Below are 20,743 nucleotides of genomic sequence, written 5' to 3' on the forward strand. Positions count from 1 at the left end.
ACCACACATTCACTTGATCACTCCACTCTTTCCCCCAGTCTGGGATGGGGAGGATAATCAGGGGGAAAAAATGTAATAAAACCTCATAGACTTAGATAAGAACAATTTGATAACTTTAACAAAGTAAAATGATAATATTAATAATATTAATAGAATATTAATAAATACTAATATTAATACGAATACTAATACTACTAATAATAATAATAATTTTTTAAAGTATGATTAAAGCCTAAGAGAAACAGGTGATGCATGATACAATTACCCTGACCTATGCCCAGCCATTGACTGACACCTTCCAGGTTCCCTCAGTTTATATACTGAGCAAAACATTCTATGCTATGGAATATCCCTCTGGCACGTTTGAGTTACCTATCCTGGACATGATCCTTCCAGCCTCTCGTGCACTGGCCACTCACAGAGCATGAGACACTGAGATGGCCTTGGCTCGAGGTGAGCGCTGCTCAGCAACAACCAAAATATCAGTGTGTTATCAACATTATACTCATACTAAACCCAAAAGACAGCACTGTGAAAATATACCTGCTGGGAGGAAATTTTACTCTATCCCAGTTAAACTCAGGAAATACAAGAAAGTTATTATTTCTCAGTACATCAAAGCAGAGGGAGACTGATGTAAATATACTGTAAAACAGATGTTTGTATATTTGTAGAGGTGACTGCATGGATATCTTGCCTTCTCTCAAAGAATTAGATTGTAGTCTTACTACTAAGGAAGCAAATTTGGGTAGATTTTAGGTGCACATGTGGAAAGGACTAGTTCTAATACAAAATACAGCAGTAATTCAGAAGATGGAGCAGGCCCACCTCTAAACCATCAGACATATTAGTTATAGTAATTAATCATGGCTGTGTCAGTAGTTCTTGACTGAATTTGAGGAATGGTCAAAACAACTTGTCTTCTGTATACACAGACCTGTCCATGCTTTAATTCAAGCATTTCAAAGAAAGATTCAGTATTTCCAGATTCTTTTGACTATATTTGGATGAAAACTCAATATATAAATTACTATACATGAATATCTAATTTGCTTTGTAGATGACACCTTAAGGCTGGATCAACGTCTTCTTAAAAGAATCCTGCAGAATCACATTATAAAAGTGAAAGTTGGGCTCAATGAACTGTACAATGGACAAGAGCTGGAAACAATTGGAGGAAAACTACTTAGAGTCTTCGTGTATCGCACAGTAAGTGAATGAGTCTTTCTAAAAATATTCCTCCAACTACGAAAATGGAAGTTAATAGAAGGCAAAGCTGAATGAAACCCCGACATTTACCATTATGACTATCTATCAAAAATCCTTCAACTTTTAATATAGCAAAAAATAAAAATCTGATCTTAATCTGAGCTTTGTCTGTGTGGAGAGCTCTGGGAAAATGCAACAAAATTTAAAAGTGGGTGTTTAGTTAGTTACAAATTTTTAAAACTTGTTTTTAAAACTAATTAAAAACATTCTCAAGGGAAAACACACACAAAAATCAAGTGTTAGAATATTTGCACCATGATATTTTATTATAGATTTGGCAATTTCTGCTTACTCAAGCAATGCCAAATTTCCTGTCAAGACCACACAATTTGACTGTAGGAAATACATATGGTTGTTATTTTTCGCATTGTGTAAACAGCTACATTTGTTTCTCTTTCAATAAGGCTGTATGTATTGAAAATTCATGCATGGTCAGAGGAAGCAAAGAAGGAAGAAATGGTTTTATTCACATCTTCAGACAGATCATCAGTCCAGCAGAAAAGACTTTGCATGAAATGCTGAGAAACGATAAGCGTTTTAGGTGAGTAGCAATACTGACAGAACTGAGGTTTTCCTGCAGAGGGTATATACAGCACAGCTGGTCTGAGAAAAAGTTTTGGACTGTGAGCATGTGAGTTGTTGGGGCTTTGAGAGCGGGGATGGCAGAGAAGGGTTTGTTAACTACACAAATAAAATAAAAGGAAAGAAAAATATGGGGGAAGAGAAATTTCTCCAGCTGTATGCTGAAAAGGCTTCCACACTCAATGCTAGAATGCTTTTATGGCACAAAGGGTTGTAAGACACTAGAATGAGAGGAGTAACAGGACAGAAGGAATTGAGTGATACATTTGGAGCTATAAATGCAATGGTCTCTGGAGTTTAAATTAATGAAAGATACAATTCCATATGGGTGCAGCAGGATTTCATACCTTTACAGTACTTATTTCTGTCCCTTTCCTGCAAGAATCTCAATACTCCTAGAGCAAGAACAATCCTTTGCATCCTCCTTTTATCTGTTCAATCTGCAAGGGTTTGTATTCAACAAATCCTCTTCTGATCCCGGTTGCAGTTTTTTTTGGTTTTTTTTCATATAATTTTTCCTCTGTCTGCTACTCTTAAGACTGCTTTTTCCTTTTGGTTTTTTTTCTTTTTTTTTTTTTTTCTCATTTTCCTCTTCCACTATCTTTATTTCCGGGAAATAGTGAAAGTGTTTGAAAATTGAAACAGTATTGGAAATAAAAATGGGAGAACTAAGTTCCTGGACCCAATTATATCACATTTCAAAAAAACGTATTTGTGGTTTGTCTGTTTGCTGTAAACAGCATTTTCCTCAGTCTGGTGAAAGCTGCAGATTTGGATGATGTTCTGTCACAACCTGGACAGTGGACTCTGTTCGTCCCAACTAATGATGCCTTTAAAGGTTTGACTGATGATGACAAGGACATACTGATAAGTAAGTGACCAAAAAACCCCTGGAATTACGAACAAATTAAAATTTATTGGAAAGCAAACTAATGCACCTCTCACACAAAAGCTGTCTGCTGAAGCAGTTTACCTTTTGCATAGAGCATGTCATAGGAATCTGCTTAATTATTTCCTTCTTGGAGAAATGTCCTTCCTTCTTAGAGAAAATGTCTTTCTGGAAAATAACTCCAACCTGACATTTAAATTTAAATTTCACTCCTCAATATCTTATTCCATAGTGCAGCTTCCTTCCATTATTTTTGTCTTCAATTCAGAACTTGAGGTTGTCCAAGTCCAATGCCATATTGGACTAATTCTGTAGTTAACAAGACAATTTTATTTGCTTTTCTGCATTTCCAGGGGCTTAATGCACCATTTTTTTTCTATCATTGTGACTTAGTTACTTAATGCTTTCCTTGGCCCTCATATTTTTTCTTTCTTTTACAGCAGAGTTTTTTTGTTTGTTTGTTTGTTTTGTTTTTTTTGGTGTCAAATTGTTTTTTAGAATTCTGTCTTGGTTTTCTTTTAAGTTATTATGTTGCTTTGTCCATAAAGATTAAACCTTAAACTATATAGCTTTTCAACAAATATAATACTTTGTTTATCTATAAGGCATACTTTGAAATACTTTGTTTATCTATAAGAAAGATACAAACCAAGGATTATTTTCACCAGTAACTATAGTGGCATAATTACAAAAGTAATCTGATAGTTTTTACAAAAATCTTTGGAGTGGCCATTTTCAGGCTTTTTATGGAACTTAATTTTACCCATGAATGGCCCAGTGACAAAATATCAGTCCTAATTTTACTAGGAAGAAGAAGACAATTAATTGCATTTCAGTAGTGAAGCAAATTGCAGTAGTGACAGTGATCAGAGCAAAACACAGGGAAAAACCAGAAAATTTTCACTGAAAGAGATATCAGGAAAAGAATATAATCAGACAAGAATCCCATTGCAGTTTCACCAAGGCTGGAACTCCTAATAACAACTACTATCAGTATGTAATTCTAGAATTAATGGTCAATATTCCATGTAAAGGCAAACAGGTGTGTTTTAAAGTTTCTTTGCTGGATACCCTGTCCCCTTGGCATGTTATGGTTTTTCTGCATCCCATCCTGTGACTCTCAACCTCCATAGACTCAGACAGCCCTATCAGGATATTAACTTGAGACAGTCTTGAAAATATTGGAATTTTTTTTCCTTTTCATCCCACATGAATGTTAAACTTTGAAATATGTAAATCTTCCCTAAAATAGGATGGTTTCCCCTTGCCTGACTTCTTCAAGCTGCTTCTGTCCTCTATAAGAATAGACTAACTCAGCACTGCTAACTGCTCCATTGACCCCTTTTATGTTTTTTGTAGATTTCTCATAGGATCTTTGTGATTATGTTCTGAGTACCTTTTTATCATATAGTTGGGCTTTTTTCCTTTGTCATCATTTTAACAAATTCAAATTGTATGTGTTCATGGTACTTTCATACATATTATGTTTAGTTCTAGCTCAAGTATATGTGAATCCTTAGCATTTCCACAAAGAACAACCCTCTACCATTTAATTTTATTGCAACATTTTTATTTTTACATAGGGGACAAAAATGCTCTCAGGAATATTCTTCTTTACCACTTGACACAAGGAGTTTTTATTGGAAGTGGCTTTGAGCCTGGTGTAACAAATATTCTTAAAACCATCCAAGGAGGCAAACTCTACTTGAAAACAGTTAAGTATAGAAAATCTCTCTCTGCTACTGCCTTGTAACAGAGATTTGATATTCCATGTCTATCCACATTATAGAATGGCATTTCTCCAAATGGTACAATAGGATTTGGTGTTGTTTTCTAATGTCCCTGATAACTTGGGTTCTCTTTTGATCCTTTACCAGGTTAATGATACTCTTCTGGTTAATGAACTGAAATCAAGAGAATCTGATCTCATGGCAACAAATGGTGTCATTCATGTCATTGACAAACTCCTATATCCAGCAGGTGAATATTATTTCATGAAATTTGTACCCAGTCTTTTAAATCTGTTTACATGCTCAGTAACTGTAATAACTTTAAAAAAGTAATCAATTTAAAGATACAATTCCTATGTGGAATTTGAAACAGAAAATTTACCTCAGTGGTCATTTTGTGGAAGAACCTTGGTTAAAAACTTAGCAAGACTTTGAAATTTTATGAAAGTAAAGTTTATGACAGGCAAGACTAGCCAAAGACTACCTTTTCTGCTGATATGGAATAATTTATATTGAGTACAAGCTTGTGTGAGTGTTTGAGAATGACTGCATCTCCTGATCATTGTAAATCAAAGTAAAATGCACACAGTTGCATATTTCCTCTTATGTGCCTTCTTCTTTTGTCAGAACTGCCTGTTGGAAATGATCAGCTGCTCACCATACTGAAGAAGTTGATTAAATACATTCAAATTAAGGTATTCTTTTAGTAATTATTCCTCTGTCTTTCTGGCATTATCTATGAAACTGAGCACATTATAAGTCATATATGATTCTCTGGTCCTTTCTTTCTTCAGCAGACAACACATCCAGTAGCTCCCAGTTACCCAAATATAATTATGAATGATATCCTGCACTCAACAGTTATGTTTTTCAATGCCAGATTATTGTAGAATATTTGCATTTGGATAACAGCAGTGTGAATTGGCCCAAATCTGCTCTTTAGTTAACTTTTTCACTCTTGGAAAACAAATCACTTATTTGAAAAAATACTGAGTGACTAAATTCTTATGCCATTAAAGACAGGAGCATCAATAGCCTGTGAAGAAAAGTAGACATCCTTGTCTATCTCAGCTACCCTCTTGAGATTGCATTCTCCCTCAACAATGAATGAGAGAACCTAGACAAATATTCCTAGACTTTTACTAGGAAGAAAAGGTCAATGAATCAGTGAATTGACCTTACTAGGTCAATGAAGCAATGAATCCTACCCACACTCACTAGGAAACTGTAAGGCAAATGCTACTTTTAAAAATTTTTAAATAAATTGCTTTTCTGTTTTTATAGTTTGTTCGTGACAGTACCTTCAAAGAGATTCCACTGACATTTTACAGTAAGTTCATTTTAAATACTTCCAGATGAGTTGAATATTGCTTTTTAAGTGGTGCCAGTTCCAATTTGGAATTGTGCATCTCTTTTTCAATAAAGAAGAAAGCAATTTCTGGGAAAGTAAGATGTGCCAATGAAGAAAAGGAAGGGAAAGACTCAAAGTAGAATGTTTCTGGCTGCTGTGCTACTGTATTTTTCCCTTTCCAGATGTGTGACTGGAAAGTAACCCTGAAGTAAGCTGTTTAAACTCTTGGGGTAGACAAGATACATATGGAAAAGATTGTTTTTCAGCTTTTTGCCAAGGTTCAGTGCTCGGTGCATAACAGAGTTGTATCTCTCTCTAAGATGTAGCATTGTACTGTACTCTCCAGGATGCAGCATTGTTTTTGTGCTGAGATACTTTTTTTTTCCATAAATATTTCCAGAGGGACAGAGTGTACCTCTTGACCCTGTTTCCCATATGTGCAAATATGAGGCTTGAATGGGAGACAGTTGTTCAGAATATTATCTCTTTAGGGAGTATATGTAAAAAAATACCCCTTTTAGCTCCCTCACAGCCTTTCTCAGGATGTGCATTTACTTTCTTATTATAGAGTATGTGTTGAAACGAGCTGTTGGAAGACAAAGTTCCTACTGTAACCTTGTGAGGCAAGATGAATTTAGACAAATTATTAAATTCTGATGGAGTCCTACCCATATCTCACTGTATAAAGTGAAACCATCCCATCAGACTTTTGAAAATTGAGAATGGACATTCTGAAGTTAAAACCCCTTGGAACAAAAAATAGAGTAATTCACCTTGATGACAAGTTGAATATGAGTCAACAGTGCCCCAGCAGCCAAAGTAGCCAACCGTGTCCTGGGGTGCATCAGGCCCGGCTTCGCCAGCCCGACAAGGGAGGGGAATTGTCCCACTCTGCTCTGCACTGGGGCTGCCCCACCTCGAGTGCTGGGACAGTTTTGGGAGCCAGTTGTGGGCCCAGTGTCCAGAGAAGGCTGATGAAGATGATGAAAGGTCTTGAGGTCAAGACTTTGAGGAGTTGATGAGGTCATTTGGCTTGTTAATTTTGGATAAGAGAACGTAGAGGGGTAACCTCGTTGCTGAGCAGTGACCCCATCTCAACCCATGCCTTTCCCAAGAAGGGCAGTGGAGAGAGTGTGCTGGTCTGCTTTATGGTGACCAATGACAGGACACGAGGAAATGGAATGGAGTTGCCTTGGGAAATTTCAAATGGGATGTTAGGAAAAGGTTCTTTACCCATTGGGTAGTCAGTCAATGTAACACGATCCTCAGGAAAGTGGTCACAGCACCAAGCCTGACAGAGTTTAAGGAGCTTCTGGATAGCATCCTTGGTCATATGGCTTGGTCTTCCTTCTCCTTGGAGAAGAAGGACTTTATGATCCCTATGCATCTCTTCCAACTTGAGATATTCTATGATTCTACCTCCCAAGGCCAGTGAGAGTAGCACAGGAAGCAGTGCCTGCAAAAATTAAGCTAGAGAGGTCAATGTGGGCACCTAGAAAGCTGTAGCTGTAGATTCAGTTGAGTGAAAGACTGGGAAGGCTGGAACCCCTATCAAGTGTGGGCTTCTCCAGTGGATGGGTATGAATCAAATCACTATCAGAGGCATTCAATGAATTCTTGAGTCTGTCCTGGGTGGACAACTTGATCTTTCAAGGAGAAGTGTTCTGTGACACTCTACCTATAGTTCTGAATGTTTCCTGTGTGTGCCTGATCAACTCCCACATGAAAAGGACAATATTTAGGCATAAGGCATGTCAGGGAATTGTGCAAAATTTTGTGTGGGTAATTGTACAAGCCCTCTCTATTCTGTACCATACATCATCACGTGTACTATGACACATGGGTTTCATAAAAGGCAAATATCAGTAGATTCTCTCTGCAGGTGACCTGAGTTGATCACCATTTCATAACCAGGACCAAGATTCATACTCTAGATCCTTTTCCATTGCTCTTCCACCCATTAATATCTATGATTTTATCCACATCCTCATGAACAGACCAAATCTAACAGATGATTGCCTCAAAGATATTGTAAGAATGGAATGCACTGTATATTCCATTTTCTATATTTTCAGAAATTAACATAATTGAAAGCAACGTCCAGCCTATCATCACAAAGGAAGGTAAATGAGGCATGTGGTATATATATTTCTGCATATGTTGATATACATATTCAGAATATATCTTGAATATATTTTTTAACGGGATGCATTTTATACCCAGCAACTCCAGGATGCTAAGTACTTTGCTGGAAAAGCAAAGATACAAATATTGCAATTAGAACTGACTGAAATATTTTGTACAAAAAGATTATCCATGGTTTTTCTCCCCAAATGAGTTTTCTCCTTTTTCTATGGGTATTTAAAAATATCTTTAATAATATTTTTTTAAACCATTTATTTTATCATCTTTTTTTTCAGTTAAGACATTTCCTTTTTTCTAATAAAAACAGATATTTTAAAGTAGATATGCTTCTTACACTTTGAAGAAAAAAATTGGTTAATTTTGCTATAATTTTCAATCAGTTCTAACTACCAATATCTGTTGGATGCCTGAAAATATCTACCCAATTTTTAGCTTTTTTTATTTCTCCATACAGAAGCATGACTTAAAGATTAGTGATGGGACTGAAAAGAAAAAAATGTGAGGATGGAACTGCTAAAATCACTTGTGATTTATAACTTAAGTAAAGCTGATGAGATCCTGTTTCATATTGAAATAAAAATGCTGAAAGGGAATTTGTTTTCTCTCCACTGAGAAGGGCAGTTGAAAATGTCATGCAAAGAATTTTATCCAGACTGCTGAATCAGTGTTTCTGGGAGGATTTCCTTCCAGAAGAAGTGACAAATGCTTACTTTCTCAGGAGCATGTCTGTGCTTCATAACATGTAGGATTAGAGGCCATTTAACATATATGCTGATCTTTGTTGCCTAGTCTCCATCATTAAATCAGATCCACAGTGCAATATAAATGGATGGATTACTTCATATGGTGATTCATCCAAGCTATTTTAGAAATCTTGCTATGGTGAGGCTGAATCACTCTCTGAAAGTACCTCTTCTGCTCTGTTAAACCCAGAAATAGAGTATATAGTTTAGGTGATTTACAGGATGTTTAGAAGTTGAAAATTACCTGAAATAAAATTGTCTTTTAAAGAAAAAAATGAAAAATTGAAATATTTTAGAAATATTTAATGAAACATTAAAAATATGAGCACTTGTATAGTCAAATTTAGAACTAAATTTTAGTCACCAGATAGAGAAAAAATAAAAGTTAGTGAGTATTGAAGGGCTACTCCTTTCCATTTCCAGTACAGTATTTCTGCTTTGGGACACACTCCAGGAAAAGATCTCTGGCCAGTGCAGCCTTTCTGCTGACAATTGCTTCAGATATAGACCAAATAAAACAAATTCTGCCACTTCTGAGCTTTCTCACTAACAGTAATGTGTGGCAGATGCTGTCAGAACCACGTAAATCCACAACAGTCTGTAGATAAAAGCTGGCAAAGTTAAATGCTAATTTTGTCCAGCAGTTCTATTAGATCATGATGCAAGGGCAATTTTCACTAAAAAATAATTACATCTCTCCCCACCAAGTTTAGAGGGGAATGTGTGCCTTTTCCTGTCTTAGTGTTTTCTGCTTGTGTTGTTCTTCCATTTTTTTGTACTTGGGCATGTATGGGATCAAAAAGATTAAATAGATGTAGAGTTAAATCTGACTGAAACCCAAATTTTAACAGATAAAATATACAAAGGATTGATCCTAGACTAGACAATATAGTTGGCTATGCCTTCACCTTTTCGTTTGCATACATCTGCTGTATCAATCACATGAAAAGGTACAGTATTGAGAAATGTAAAAATTAGGCATTTATAAATATTAATAAATACAACTTTTACATTATTTCATTTATATTCATCACTTTTATCAATGTAAATTGCTATTTAATAGATTCTCAGCATGCAAAAAATTCCTCCAGGTTTAAAAGAGAAGCAGGGAATGAGTCTTGTAAGACAGTTACTTTAAAATATTTATAAATATTTTGCATTCAGACCTGATAAAAATAAAAGAAGTGAGGGCTCGTTCATCTGTTTATAACTCAGAGTAAATTAATAGAAGTCTATAATAACAAGGAATCTTTATGACTCTATCATATAATTTCGTCTGAATTATTTATTTCTAAATTTTAATTGATGCAATAATTTGCTACTGAAAAACAACCCAAAACATTTTTGGTTTTCATTATTGAAGGTTGCCTATATTGACTGTTTGCAACAATTAACAGGAGGCACACATCTTTAAAAGCTGTTGTTAAATCCTGATCAGTAATTATGGAAAAAAATAATCAATGAAAAATCAACTTCTACAAAAATCCATATAAAGATATTTAAGAGATTTTTAAGGAAAGTAAAAAAGATGGATTATGCTAAGTTTCTGTCTCTGACTAAGGGGTAAAGAAAGTTTGTTTTAAAGCAACTTCTTAAGTAAAAGGAGTCCCACAACACTCATTAGAGAGTGCTAATTGATGATATGTTCCTAATTTATCTAGTATCTTCTGCTTTAGCATGTCAGGCAGAGATACATTTGGATCAGTGAAATCAAAATTACCTCACCCATGATAATGATAGCCAGTAATACTGATAAATATCCTCACAGCCATTCCAGCTGATCTCAAAGGTTTGCTTTTTGCTTGCTTGGTTTTTTTAAGCTGCGTAACCACTGGCCAAGTCTTAAATAAAAAGGAAAACAAAGCCATGTAAAAAAACCTCAAAGCAAAGAATAAAAGAAACTCCAAAGCAACAAATAATAAAAATAACTAGAAAACTAAAACTTTGTAGATTGCATGCTGACCACTAGTGGAGCAATAGCTGTAAGATATCTGCAAAGATGTAGAGTAACCTTCTTAACAATATATATAGAAAAAGACTTCTTTTCTGCTGCTGATGATCTGGTTTATTGCCTGGAACTTGTCAACAAATGTTAAAGATATCATATACACAAAATAAATAAAGAGTAAGTGTACGACAGGATCTTTGTTTAAGATCTTCTGTAAGAAAATACAAGACTGTAAATGTTGCCACAAATAATCTCTCAGATTTAAACTGCCCTCTATAACAATAATATGGTTTATCTAGGGTAAGGGGAGAAAATGCAAGCTTCATCTCACCCCCATGGAATACTACAAGTATTTTATGACTATTTGTAACTTGTTGTTTTTTTTCCTATGTCACAGACCCATCTATCACACAGCTCACTAAATTAATTGAAGGGGAACCTGAGTTCAAAATAGTCAGGGAAGGGGAGACAATAACTAAAGTGATTCATGGAGGTTGGTATGCTTTCAGCAACTCAATTTGCATTAGCATTCTCTACTCCCCGTCAGTTTATACTTTACCTAGGTGATTCATGTTAGACAGCTGTTCTGTTTTAACAAGAACATTGTGAAGTGCTGCAATTTTATTGCATCATATATTTTAAAATTCTCATGCATTTCAAAAAATTGAGGTTTTTTTCCCCTACTTGTGTTCCATAGATTCAGTCAAGACAGTTTAGAGTACTCTGCATGCTGACAAATATCTCAGTCAAGAATTGTTTGCTCATTGCTGTCCTGAAATTAAATATGTAGTAGCTGATTCTGTAATTAAAAGGCAATTTTGTCAGAAACTTTGCCTTCTCTTTGCTAAGGGCATTGAGATGTTCACATGTAGGATGGTTTTAAAGGAAAAATCATTCAATCATCCTAAACTTTGAGTAGATTTAGTTCCTTATCTCTGAACATTTCTATTTTTCATAAAATATTCTATGGTATTTCCTTCCGTGCTTCAGTCAGTTTCCACATCTCAAAAAGAACACTTGAAAGTTCATCACTTGATTAATGCCTTGAATTTAAAAATCCTTGTAGAACCAATTATTAAAACATACACCAAAATCATTGATGGACGACCTGTGGAAGTGACAGAGAAAAAAGTAACAGAAGAAAGAATTATTCAAGGTAAATTAAGCTGAGACATTAATTCTTAGTAAAATTCACCTTTGCATACAAAAGTAACATATCTAAAGTTCTATCCTAGTGCCTAAACTGCATTTCCTTGACAGATTGAGTTTTCCCTAATACTTCCCACTGTCTCTTTAAAGCTGGCCATGTGTCCTACACACACATATACATAAATGGCAACAATATTTTAACAGCATGCAAAACTATGGAGATTTGCCTTCTATTTTTGTTTTTATTTTCATATTTTGGTAAGTGTCTACTTCTGCTAGCTTCTTGCTACCATTTCAGAATAAGACTGCTTTTATTGCATTTTTGTACTCTGCTTTGCTTCAGAAGGAAATCTTTTTCTTTTTCTTTTTTCTGAACTTCTGGACTATATACCTCCAGGAAGGTTTCATTTTACCAAACATAAATGTTTAATGTGTAGATGCCTACTTTTGCATGTCATCCCAGCTCTCTTGACAGCGATTTCAGAAAATGATCTCTATTTCTCTGTAAAGTAGCAACTAGACCTGACATCCACAAGTTATTCACTTGGATAAAGCTGATGTAAGATAAAATCAATATGTACCTGCATCCCTGGATTTTCTCACACAAAAGCTCCCAAATTCCTTGGCCAATTTCAATTGTATTTGACCTATTACAAAGCTATTTCTTTAAACATCCTAGAAACTGATAAGTGGAGTGAGGCATATTTAGGCATAGTAGGTGATACATGGAGTTCTCTGTAGACACTTTTTGATCACCTTGTTTAAATATCAGTTTGAATGCTGCCATTAAAATTCTGTCTGCTAGAGAGCTGGTAAGGAAAAGACACTGTTATAACAACATTTTGACTTAGCTGCAAGTCTTAATAATCAGTTTATTTAGAAAATATCGGGGTTCAACCAAAGTAATTTGAGAAAGGCAGAAATAAAAAATCAGGCTAAAGTTATTATCATACAACTTTTTACTACAATGAAAATAACTGAATGACAGGCATTAGTGATTTATGAATAAACCTGGGACTATTTTCTGGCAAAAAATTGTAGGGGAGACAAATAAAATATAATTTTCTCAATTCTCAGATTCAAGTTTCACTAACGTGAAATGGTAAATAGAATGTAAAATGCCAGAATTTCGGACCTGTATATCATTTTCAATCTGTAGAAACTGATAAAGAATCTCAAATATTAAGTCTTCAAATTATTCATAGCAATAATAAAAGCAAAAATGTCTATTTGCAACAGTCAATTCAGACTAATAATGGACTGCAGAAATATCTGATGATCTAATACAACAGAGTTTAAAATTGTATCTTACTCTAAGAGTGTAAGCAGGTAATTTTTCTAATTATGACCAATTTGCCTAATTACTTTCAGGACTAGTCCTAACTACTGTTTTTAATGCTCATTCAGTTTAATTTCAGAAATGGTAAAAAATAAAGTTACCACATAAGAAGACTACAGCATGTTAACTATGGAATCACCATAGGAATGAAATAGGAAAATATAATTTATAGGACAACCCTGTTATATCTAATAAAAGCCACTATCTTATAAAATTTCTTCCAGGACCTGAAATAAAATATACCAGAATTACTGCAGGAGGTTCAGACAATGAAGAGAAGTTAAAGAAAATCCTTGAAGAAGGTTAGTATGCTTGTTTTATTTCATTTCTTTAACATATATATATCTATATGTAACTTAAGTAATTACTGAGTGGATATTCCATGTTTAAAGAATTTATGTTCATTCTGCAAAATCTTACCCAGAGATTAACTCTCAGAACACTTCAAATGTAAAATTCTGATTTGAGTCCTTGATCTTCATATTTCAGTCAGCTCTAGAGCTGAAGCTGCCTGGGTCTAATATACAGCATGTTACGTTTGTCATATATTATGGTGTTTCCAGTGTTTATGCAAAATTTTATAACATAACATGGATTTTTAAATTCAGAACAATGTTATGACATGATTATATATGCTCTTTTGGGATTGCCAAATGTTTTCTGTAAATCAACTTTTTTGCCATAACCTGTATCCTATCAGAGGTTACCAAAGTGACCAAATTTATTGAAGGTGATGGTCATTTACTGGAAGATGAAGAAATCAAAAGACTTCTGCAGGGAGGTAATTCAGAGAATTATAACTAACAATTTTGCAACAGGTTATGATAACTGAACCCCTTTCAGATACGTTGAAATTAACATTTTAAAGACTGATGTAATAGAAGTGGAATTTTAATAGAAAAAAATAGAACACTATAATCTAGTGCCAGATATCTGTGAAATGTCAGTACGAACCAAAGCTTGATTAATCAAATTTTTCATGCCATTGATCACAGGAAAAAAAATATATTTTGTTTTTTTCAGTCTTTAAAAGGTTACTGAATTAAAACCTGTGGGAGCAATGAAGATTTATTCAATATTTTTTAGCAAATTTAAATCTGTGAAAAACACTATGAAATAGAACATATTGTAACTGGCCAAATTTACCTTACTTATCAGTTCTTCAGAAATGAATGTTCATTGCCCTCAAGTTAATAATTAAAGGCATGTTTAACATCTTCTTTAAATGCTTACAGGTGATGGATATCCAGACATTAACTTTAATTCTCTTCAAATACAGAATTCCAAGGAATGGTTATCTTTCCTTCTTGCTCTCTTCATTCTAACAGTTTTGGCAGTACATAACCAGTAGCTGTAGAAAATAGTGAAAGAACTTCTGCTTATGAAATTAATCTTTATCTATGAATTTGGAATGTTCTCTGCTTAACGTAGATTAGAGAAACTATCTATAATAGCAATGGGTAATATAAAAAGAATTTAAGTGATACGGCTTTTGTAAATGTTAGTTTAATCCTGAGTCAGAAGCTCAAAAATATGGACAGATGCTTCTCTTGACATAAATTAATTAATATTAATTAATATTCTCTTGACATAAAGTAATTAATCAATTTAATTTTATGTTCACTTTTCAGTAAGTTACAAAGCTGTATTCCAGTAAAGTAACTTGCAGCCCCATTTAGTTCACTGAACTAAATCACCTTGTCTTTCAAAAGCACGATTGTGTAGATGTGACTTAAACTTCAGTCAAGTAAAAAATTTCCTGTTGGCTGAACAGCTGAACAGCTGACCACCAAATTTAAATATGCTAGTTGATAACATAGCTAGTCTTAGAGAAAAGCCAAGATATGGCTATGACCGTAATTCTGTCTGTTTCAAACATCTGAATCTTAGTTTTACAAACATAAGCCAGAATTCACCTATAATGTTGGACAGAAACTTCCACAGGGTTTTTCAATTTGTCCTATGTATCCCAGCTATGTGAAAAGCTTTGCTCTCTGGAGATGCCCATTTCTGGATTGACTATTTAAAAGAAAAGCAGAAAATTAAAAAATTTCAGTAAGAAATTTCCTGTATATACTGCACTATTGACTGCTTTAAACCAGTCAACAGGAATCAGAATCAAATTTTATCTGTAGAATTCTGGTCAGATACCAGAATTGAACAATTATAACTGTTCTTGTAATCACCTTCAGATACAGAGGTTTACAATTAGATAGGTGTAATCTGTAAAGGTGCATCTTAGAGCAGATAGGTGTATGGAAAAGAGATAGTTTCTTTCTAGGAAATTTGAAGACAATATAATCTCTTGAATTCTTGCTCTTTCCCTTGCTATTATATGTTAGTTTGCATAAGCATCCTGCTTTACAGAATGGACCAAGTAGGTAGATTTGTCTTTTTCTTTAATTTGATTTTCCTCTATCTTTTCCATTATTTATCCAGTCAGTTACCCTTGGCTGCCATGATAATACCTTACTTTACATTTAGTCAATAAAAGCAGACACATATGCTGCTTTAGGGTTGTTGGTGATAATGCTTTATGGCCCTCTTGTCTACATAAAATTATTTTTTACTGAAAATTTCCTAATCATTTGAATTTGAGTACTGACACAAAAATATGTATTATCACTGTCTAAATAAAGGAATGATTTCATATGGGCTTTAATCCTGCTCATGAAACATCCAGAACTGCTTAAAATTAGTAGTCATTGCTGAAGCAGAACTTTAAACCAAGATTGCAATGAATGACTCACCACTAGAAGTAACATGCTTTATGCCATGAATAGCATGGTAGCCTGCAACACCTATGCCCAAAAATGACATTTTTTCCACTGAGGGCTCCCTGCACATGGAAAAATGCTATGCCAGATTTAACTCATTTGTTTTTGATGCTTACCATAGCTGGAACTGAGTACACCAAGGTTACTAAAGTAATTGAGGGAGAGCCACAGATTATCGAGAGAGAAATCAAGAAAGTTCATCTGGAAGGTTAGTTTGTCAAAAATTCAGTATCACTTAGACCTGCTTTGTCCAAAGTGATGATTCCAGGTGAGGTTTTACAGTATCTATTCATAAAAATTATTAGGTCTGAAGCCAGAATTTTAGCAAGAAGTGTTTTATAGTTGTTTTGGAAAACAATTCATTAACTGATGTTGCAAAGAAAAATGCTGAGGCTTATCTTGTGGCTAAAAGTAACTAAAAGATTTGACAAGCATAGTAGACAAGAGGAAATGCCTAACCACAAAGCTTAGGTAAAACATTTGAAGGAACATGAGCCATAAAAAATTTGCTTTTCTTTAAGCAGCACATACAGAAGAAGACCACGTGAGTTGCTTTTAACTTGAGTTATTTCTTGTCAGTGCAAATGTGATCTGTTGTTGCCAGGGTTTCTCAGTGTTGTGAAGGAGTGGGTGGGGTGCAGGGAATATTACCTCTGGGGCTGAGTAAATATCTCACAGGGTCTTGGAATTTCTCTACCTTTGTCCTGTTGTTAACTGAGGGAAGCTCTTGATTTCAAAAACCAGAGTGGAATAAAAGTCCAAAAGGAGCCAAATAGAATTCACTCTGCCTTTGTACCAGCAATTTGTTCTTTGACTATAAGAACCACTGTTTAATGATTTTCATTCAAAGCTAAGAAGTAATTTGCTTAGGGTTTCTTTTGTATTTATTTTTGTATTTCATTTGCCTTTTTCTAATTCTAATAATGCAGAATAGGTTCTTCTGTCAGCCTTTGAAATAAATATGTAGGAGAAAAATATGTCTTTTGGGCAATGAAATTAAATAATTGTGTTTCTGCCTTTTTAATGTTGAAGTCTGTGCCAAGTAATGAAGGTTTATACAAAGTGCTTGTTCAGCTTCAGTGCTGAGTATTACAAGGCATGCTGGGGAGTCTCCTATTGCCTGAAAATGACAGATGGGTGTGATCTTCAAATACAAGGCTTATCTGAAAGCATAATTGTACAGGCAGCCCCTAAGTATGGAAAACATCCTTTGGATGAACCATATCCTGTCCTTGTCAGGGCAGTGCAGAGCTTGGAATTTTCTGCCATGGTGATGCAGATACCCAGTGTTTAGTCTCAGCTGAAATGAGGTCAAGCCTTCATTTCAGGGCTTTCATGCGTTTATATACCCTGTACATCAGGATGAAAAGAGAACTGGCTGCAGTTTGTTAAGTGAATATATAAGTACTTCATGGTTGTAAAGAAGGAAAAATTACTGAAGTAACATTTCTGTGATGTTAACAGAAGAACTATTTCTTCTGCTTGTGACGTGTTCTCCCTCTCAATGAGGAGACATCTGGTTAAAAAAAGTCTCAAGATTTAATAAGAAAAAGGAAAGCAAGTCCACAGTTTCACTGAATAAGTGAAATAAAAAGGATACATCTAATGGGGGTGGTACCTATCCAGTAGTCCTTGCTCTGCACCATCTTTTAAAGCAGAAGCCTGAGAAAAGTAACTAAACCCTAAATGTGGAATCGTACTGTGGACTCACAATGCAGTTATAAATCAAGGCCTAAACACAGCTGGATATGTGGCCAATATCCACATTATCCTGTAATGGTTCCAAGCATTTAGCTTTTGAATAATTCCTGTCATGTCAATGCAACAGACCTGGGCATCCACTCCCAAAAGCGGAGACTGAGTCCTGTGCTTAACCTGAGCTTGCACTTCACGGACACAGTGTCACATGGTGTTCCATGAGTGGAGGGCGTAGGCAAAGTGCCCTGGCACCTGCCTACACCATGTAACCACCTGTAAAAGATCAGTGTGGAAAATGGATTCATTCATATGTTTAAAATGCAAAAATACTTTTAAAATGTTACTAAGATTTAGTGGAGGACTGCACATGAGGGAAATATGGGAGTTGTATTGTAAGCATTCATATTTCAGTTGATCAAGCCAACATGCTTCTGGAACAAAATTCATAATTTACTGAAAACTTTAAAGAAAAAACTTCAAAATTCAGCAATGAGTTTCCAATATTTCTAATGAGTTCTAATTCAAAGTCTCCAGCAAATAAATTCTGACTGCAATATTTCTGTTTTTTAGAAGCACCTGTACGGAAAGCACAACCAACGAGGAGGGCACAAGGTAAAAAAAGCCATACATTTAATCATTATACCACACATCAAATATTATTTCTGTTGTCTTAAGAGTTAGGACGGGGGAAAAAAAGACTCTTAAAAATACAGATTTCAAAAGAAAAAGCTGTATGTTTAAAAATGCCCTGACAAAATCTGGAGTTGCTAATTATTTTTTCTGATATCTGAAAACAATCTAGATTGTTTGCTTTAGTGAAAGAGTGTTTCAGATGAGATTAATGCCATCAAAGTGAAGTCTTAGCGATGAGAAATTGACACTCTGGGATTCTCCACTGCAAGATTTATAACTCTCAGAATCTATGTTATTTTGATTAATGAAGAAGCTGAAAGATCAGTTTAATTTCAGAGCTGCCAGCACAAGGAGACATATTGAGTTCCAGGCTTCATCTTTCCTTTTCACATGTCTGTTTCAAAAGTAAATACAGTATAAAGTCTTACTATATTACATATAATTACAGGTAATAACTAAAGGTTTTTTTCCCTACTTTGCAGGAGGAGGAGCAAGAAGGAAGACAAGACTAGATCATTCCTAAAAGCTTGCCAAGACAGAATTCACAGAATTACAAATTAACAACGTGGTCTTTGAGAGGAACTCTTTGGATTTTTTTTTATGAGAACATTAGAAAATGACGTTGTTTTGTGACATAAGGTAAACTGAACCATGAATCCACAAAAAGATGTGAAGCTGCAGATGCTCACTGCCAGCACAGTGCTCACTAGGAGAAATCCATTGGAGGTGCTTTTACTGCTCTTGATAGTATGCACTATTGAGGGTGGGATCCTGCAAACCCAAAAACTTCTGTTAGAACCAGGATTTTTTCTTCCACTGGTTAATAAGTGTTTGCAGGATTTGATTAAAAATGAGCAGGGAACAATACAGAGTGTATTTTTTTATTATTATTATTTCCACTAAATAAGAAATATAAGTGAAATTAGATGATTTCTAGAAAAAAGAAAAAAATCACCTCAGGTGACTTTTATAGTAATCTAAGGAAATATGAGATGTTAACATAGCACTTTTGGTTCAGTAGTATTGTATGCTTTTATAAGTCAAAATTCATCATGTGTTTAAATTTGTAATACCAGTAATGTTACCTTTTCTAAGCAAACAAATATGCCTTATATTAAATGTATCATGGGTTTTTTTGTCCTACACTGCATATCCAAATACCTGCTAGTAACTTGGCTAATGGAAGCTCTTCAAAAAAGGAAAAAAACAAACATTATGAGCTTCTTGCAATGTATTAGTGATCATGTTGACTTCTTTATTTATAAGAAATCACATTCCCATTAAAGGAATCCTATAACAATAAATATATTGAGATTCTTGAGTGTTTTCCCATTTTCCCCTAAATGTGTCTTTTGATTATTAAAGTGGATTATAAAAGTGATAAATAAAATGCATGCAAGCAGTTAACTCAGCATGGAAAAAAGTCTTCAAAAAATGAGGCCAGGTCTGAAAGCTTTTGTATCAAAACATGCTTTGCTAATGTCTGGTACTAAAGTGGAGTTTTCTGTAAATTATGTCAATTTTATCACTCTAATTTTGTACTCATAGAAATTGTCTGCCTTTATCAAGTAAAGGTGAAAGACAATTATTCATAGAGTAGAAAAAACTTGTTCAAAGTTCCTTAATTTTGCAGACCAAAATATCGGAGGCATTGTCTAACATGTTTTTCTACTTCTGTTTTGAAACAAATACTCAATAAAGAATTTGGCTGAACTGTGTTTGTTTTCATTTGTAAATGTTCTTTAATGGCACAGCAAATTTGAAATATTTTAAAGATTTTAAATTTAACTTGTAATTGCAAAATATGCTTTCACAGAAGTAAACTAATGCTTCCCCTTCTTACTTAGCACATGCTAATGGACCTAAACTGCACCATTCTCCTTAAACAATGAAACACTTTCCCTAATTCCACAGTGACATTCCTTAAACACTGCTCTTTGAAAAGCACAACTATCTGAGAATGACATTGATAAGTTGTGCAGCCTTCCTGGGCCATCAGACATGTCACTAAGGTTACCTCAGTATCTGCTATGATAGTGCTTTAATGGAGGGACAGCTTTTAACCTGGCAAGGGCCAGATAGCTTTTAGGTCAACATCAGAGCTCTTAGGACTATCTAAAAGGTGAAGCCGTCACCTTTCCCTGGGACATTTGATTGTCATTAAATCATTGGGTTTAAACTTCTTCCTTCAATGCTGGGCTATCATGAGCTATCAGTCGAGTAAGATGTTAATTGACAGGAACTATTTTAGCGGAAGAATGTGTCTGTGTTCTCTCCTCAAAAAGATTGGGAGATAAGAAAGAAAATGGAATGGAAATGACAGGTAAAGAATGGACAGAAAAAAGGAAGAAAGTAAAAGGTAGCAAAAAATTGATTAAGACCTATCCTGTGGTAGGTCTTTACCTTTTCAGGATTTTATCTTTTGAATTAGGAATAAAAAGGATTTTACCTTTTCAATTAGGAATAAATTTGTGAATTTGTGGCATACCA

At 34.6% G+C, this 20,743-nt stretch overlaps 1 protein-coding gene across 13 annotated transcripts in view; it reads left to right on the forward strand.

Moving 5' to 3' along the window:
- The window catches only part of POSTN (periostin), a 31,143-nt gene extending 11,173 nt beyond the window's left edge, over positions 1-19,970 (forward strand). Inside the window, exons 10-24 of one of the 13 annotated variants that reach the window (XM_064715700.1) lie at positions 1,061-1,209; positions 1,674-1,810; positions 2,592-2,722; positions 4,324-4,454; positions 4,618-4,720; positions 5,098-5,165; positions 5,755-5,800; positions 7,897-7,944; positions 11,055-11,150; positions 11,724-11,813; positions 13,370-13,447; positions 13,846-13,926; positions 16,044-16,130; positions 18,191-18,232; positions 18,736-19,970. In XM_064715700.1, coding sequence (XP_064571770.1) covers positions 1,061-1,209; positions 1,674-1,810; positions 2,592-2,722; positions 4,324-4,454; positions 4,618-4,720; positions 5,098-5,165; positions 5,755-5,800; positions 7,897-7,944; positions 11,055-11,150; positions 11,724-11,813; positions 13,370-13,447; positions 13,846-13,926; positions 16,044-16,130; positions 18,191-18,232; positions 18,736-18,776 — 1,328 coding nt within the window. In that variant the 3' untranslated portion in view covers positions 18,777-19,970. Of the gene's footprint in view, positions 1-1,060; positions 1,210-1,673; positions 1,811-2,591; positions 2,723-4,323; positions 4,455-4,617; positions 4,721-5,097; positions 5,166-5,754; positions 5,801-7,896; positions 7,945-11,054; positions 11,151-11,723; positions 11,814-13,369; positions 13,448-13,845; positions 13,927-16,043; positions 16,131-16,446; positions 16,467-18,190; positions 18,233-18,735 lie in introns of all 13 variants that reach the window. The other 12 variants (XM_064715717.1, XM_064715727.1, XM_064715757.1 and 9 more) reach the window with 12 other exon arrangements.
- The last annotated feature ends 773 nt before the right edge of the window (positions 19,971-20,743 follow it).

The sequence above is a fragment of the Zonotrichia leucophrys genome, chromosome 1 (assembly GCF_028769735.1).
Source record: "Zonotrichia leucophrys gambelii isolate GWCS_2022_RI chromosome 1, RI_Zleu_2.0, whole genome shotgun sequence".
NCBI classification, from domain to species: domain Eukaryota; kingdom Metazoa; phylum Chordata; class Aves; order Passeriformes; family Passerellidae; genus Zonotrichia; species Zonotrichia leucophrys.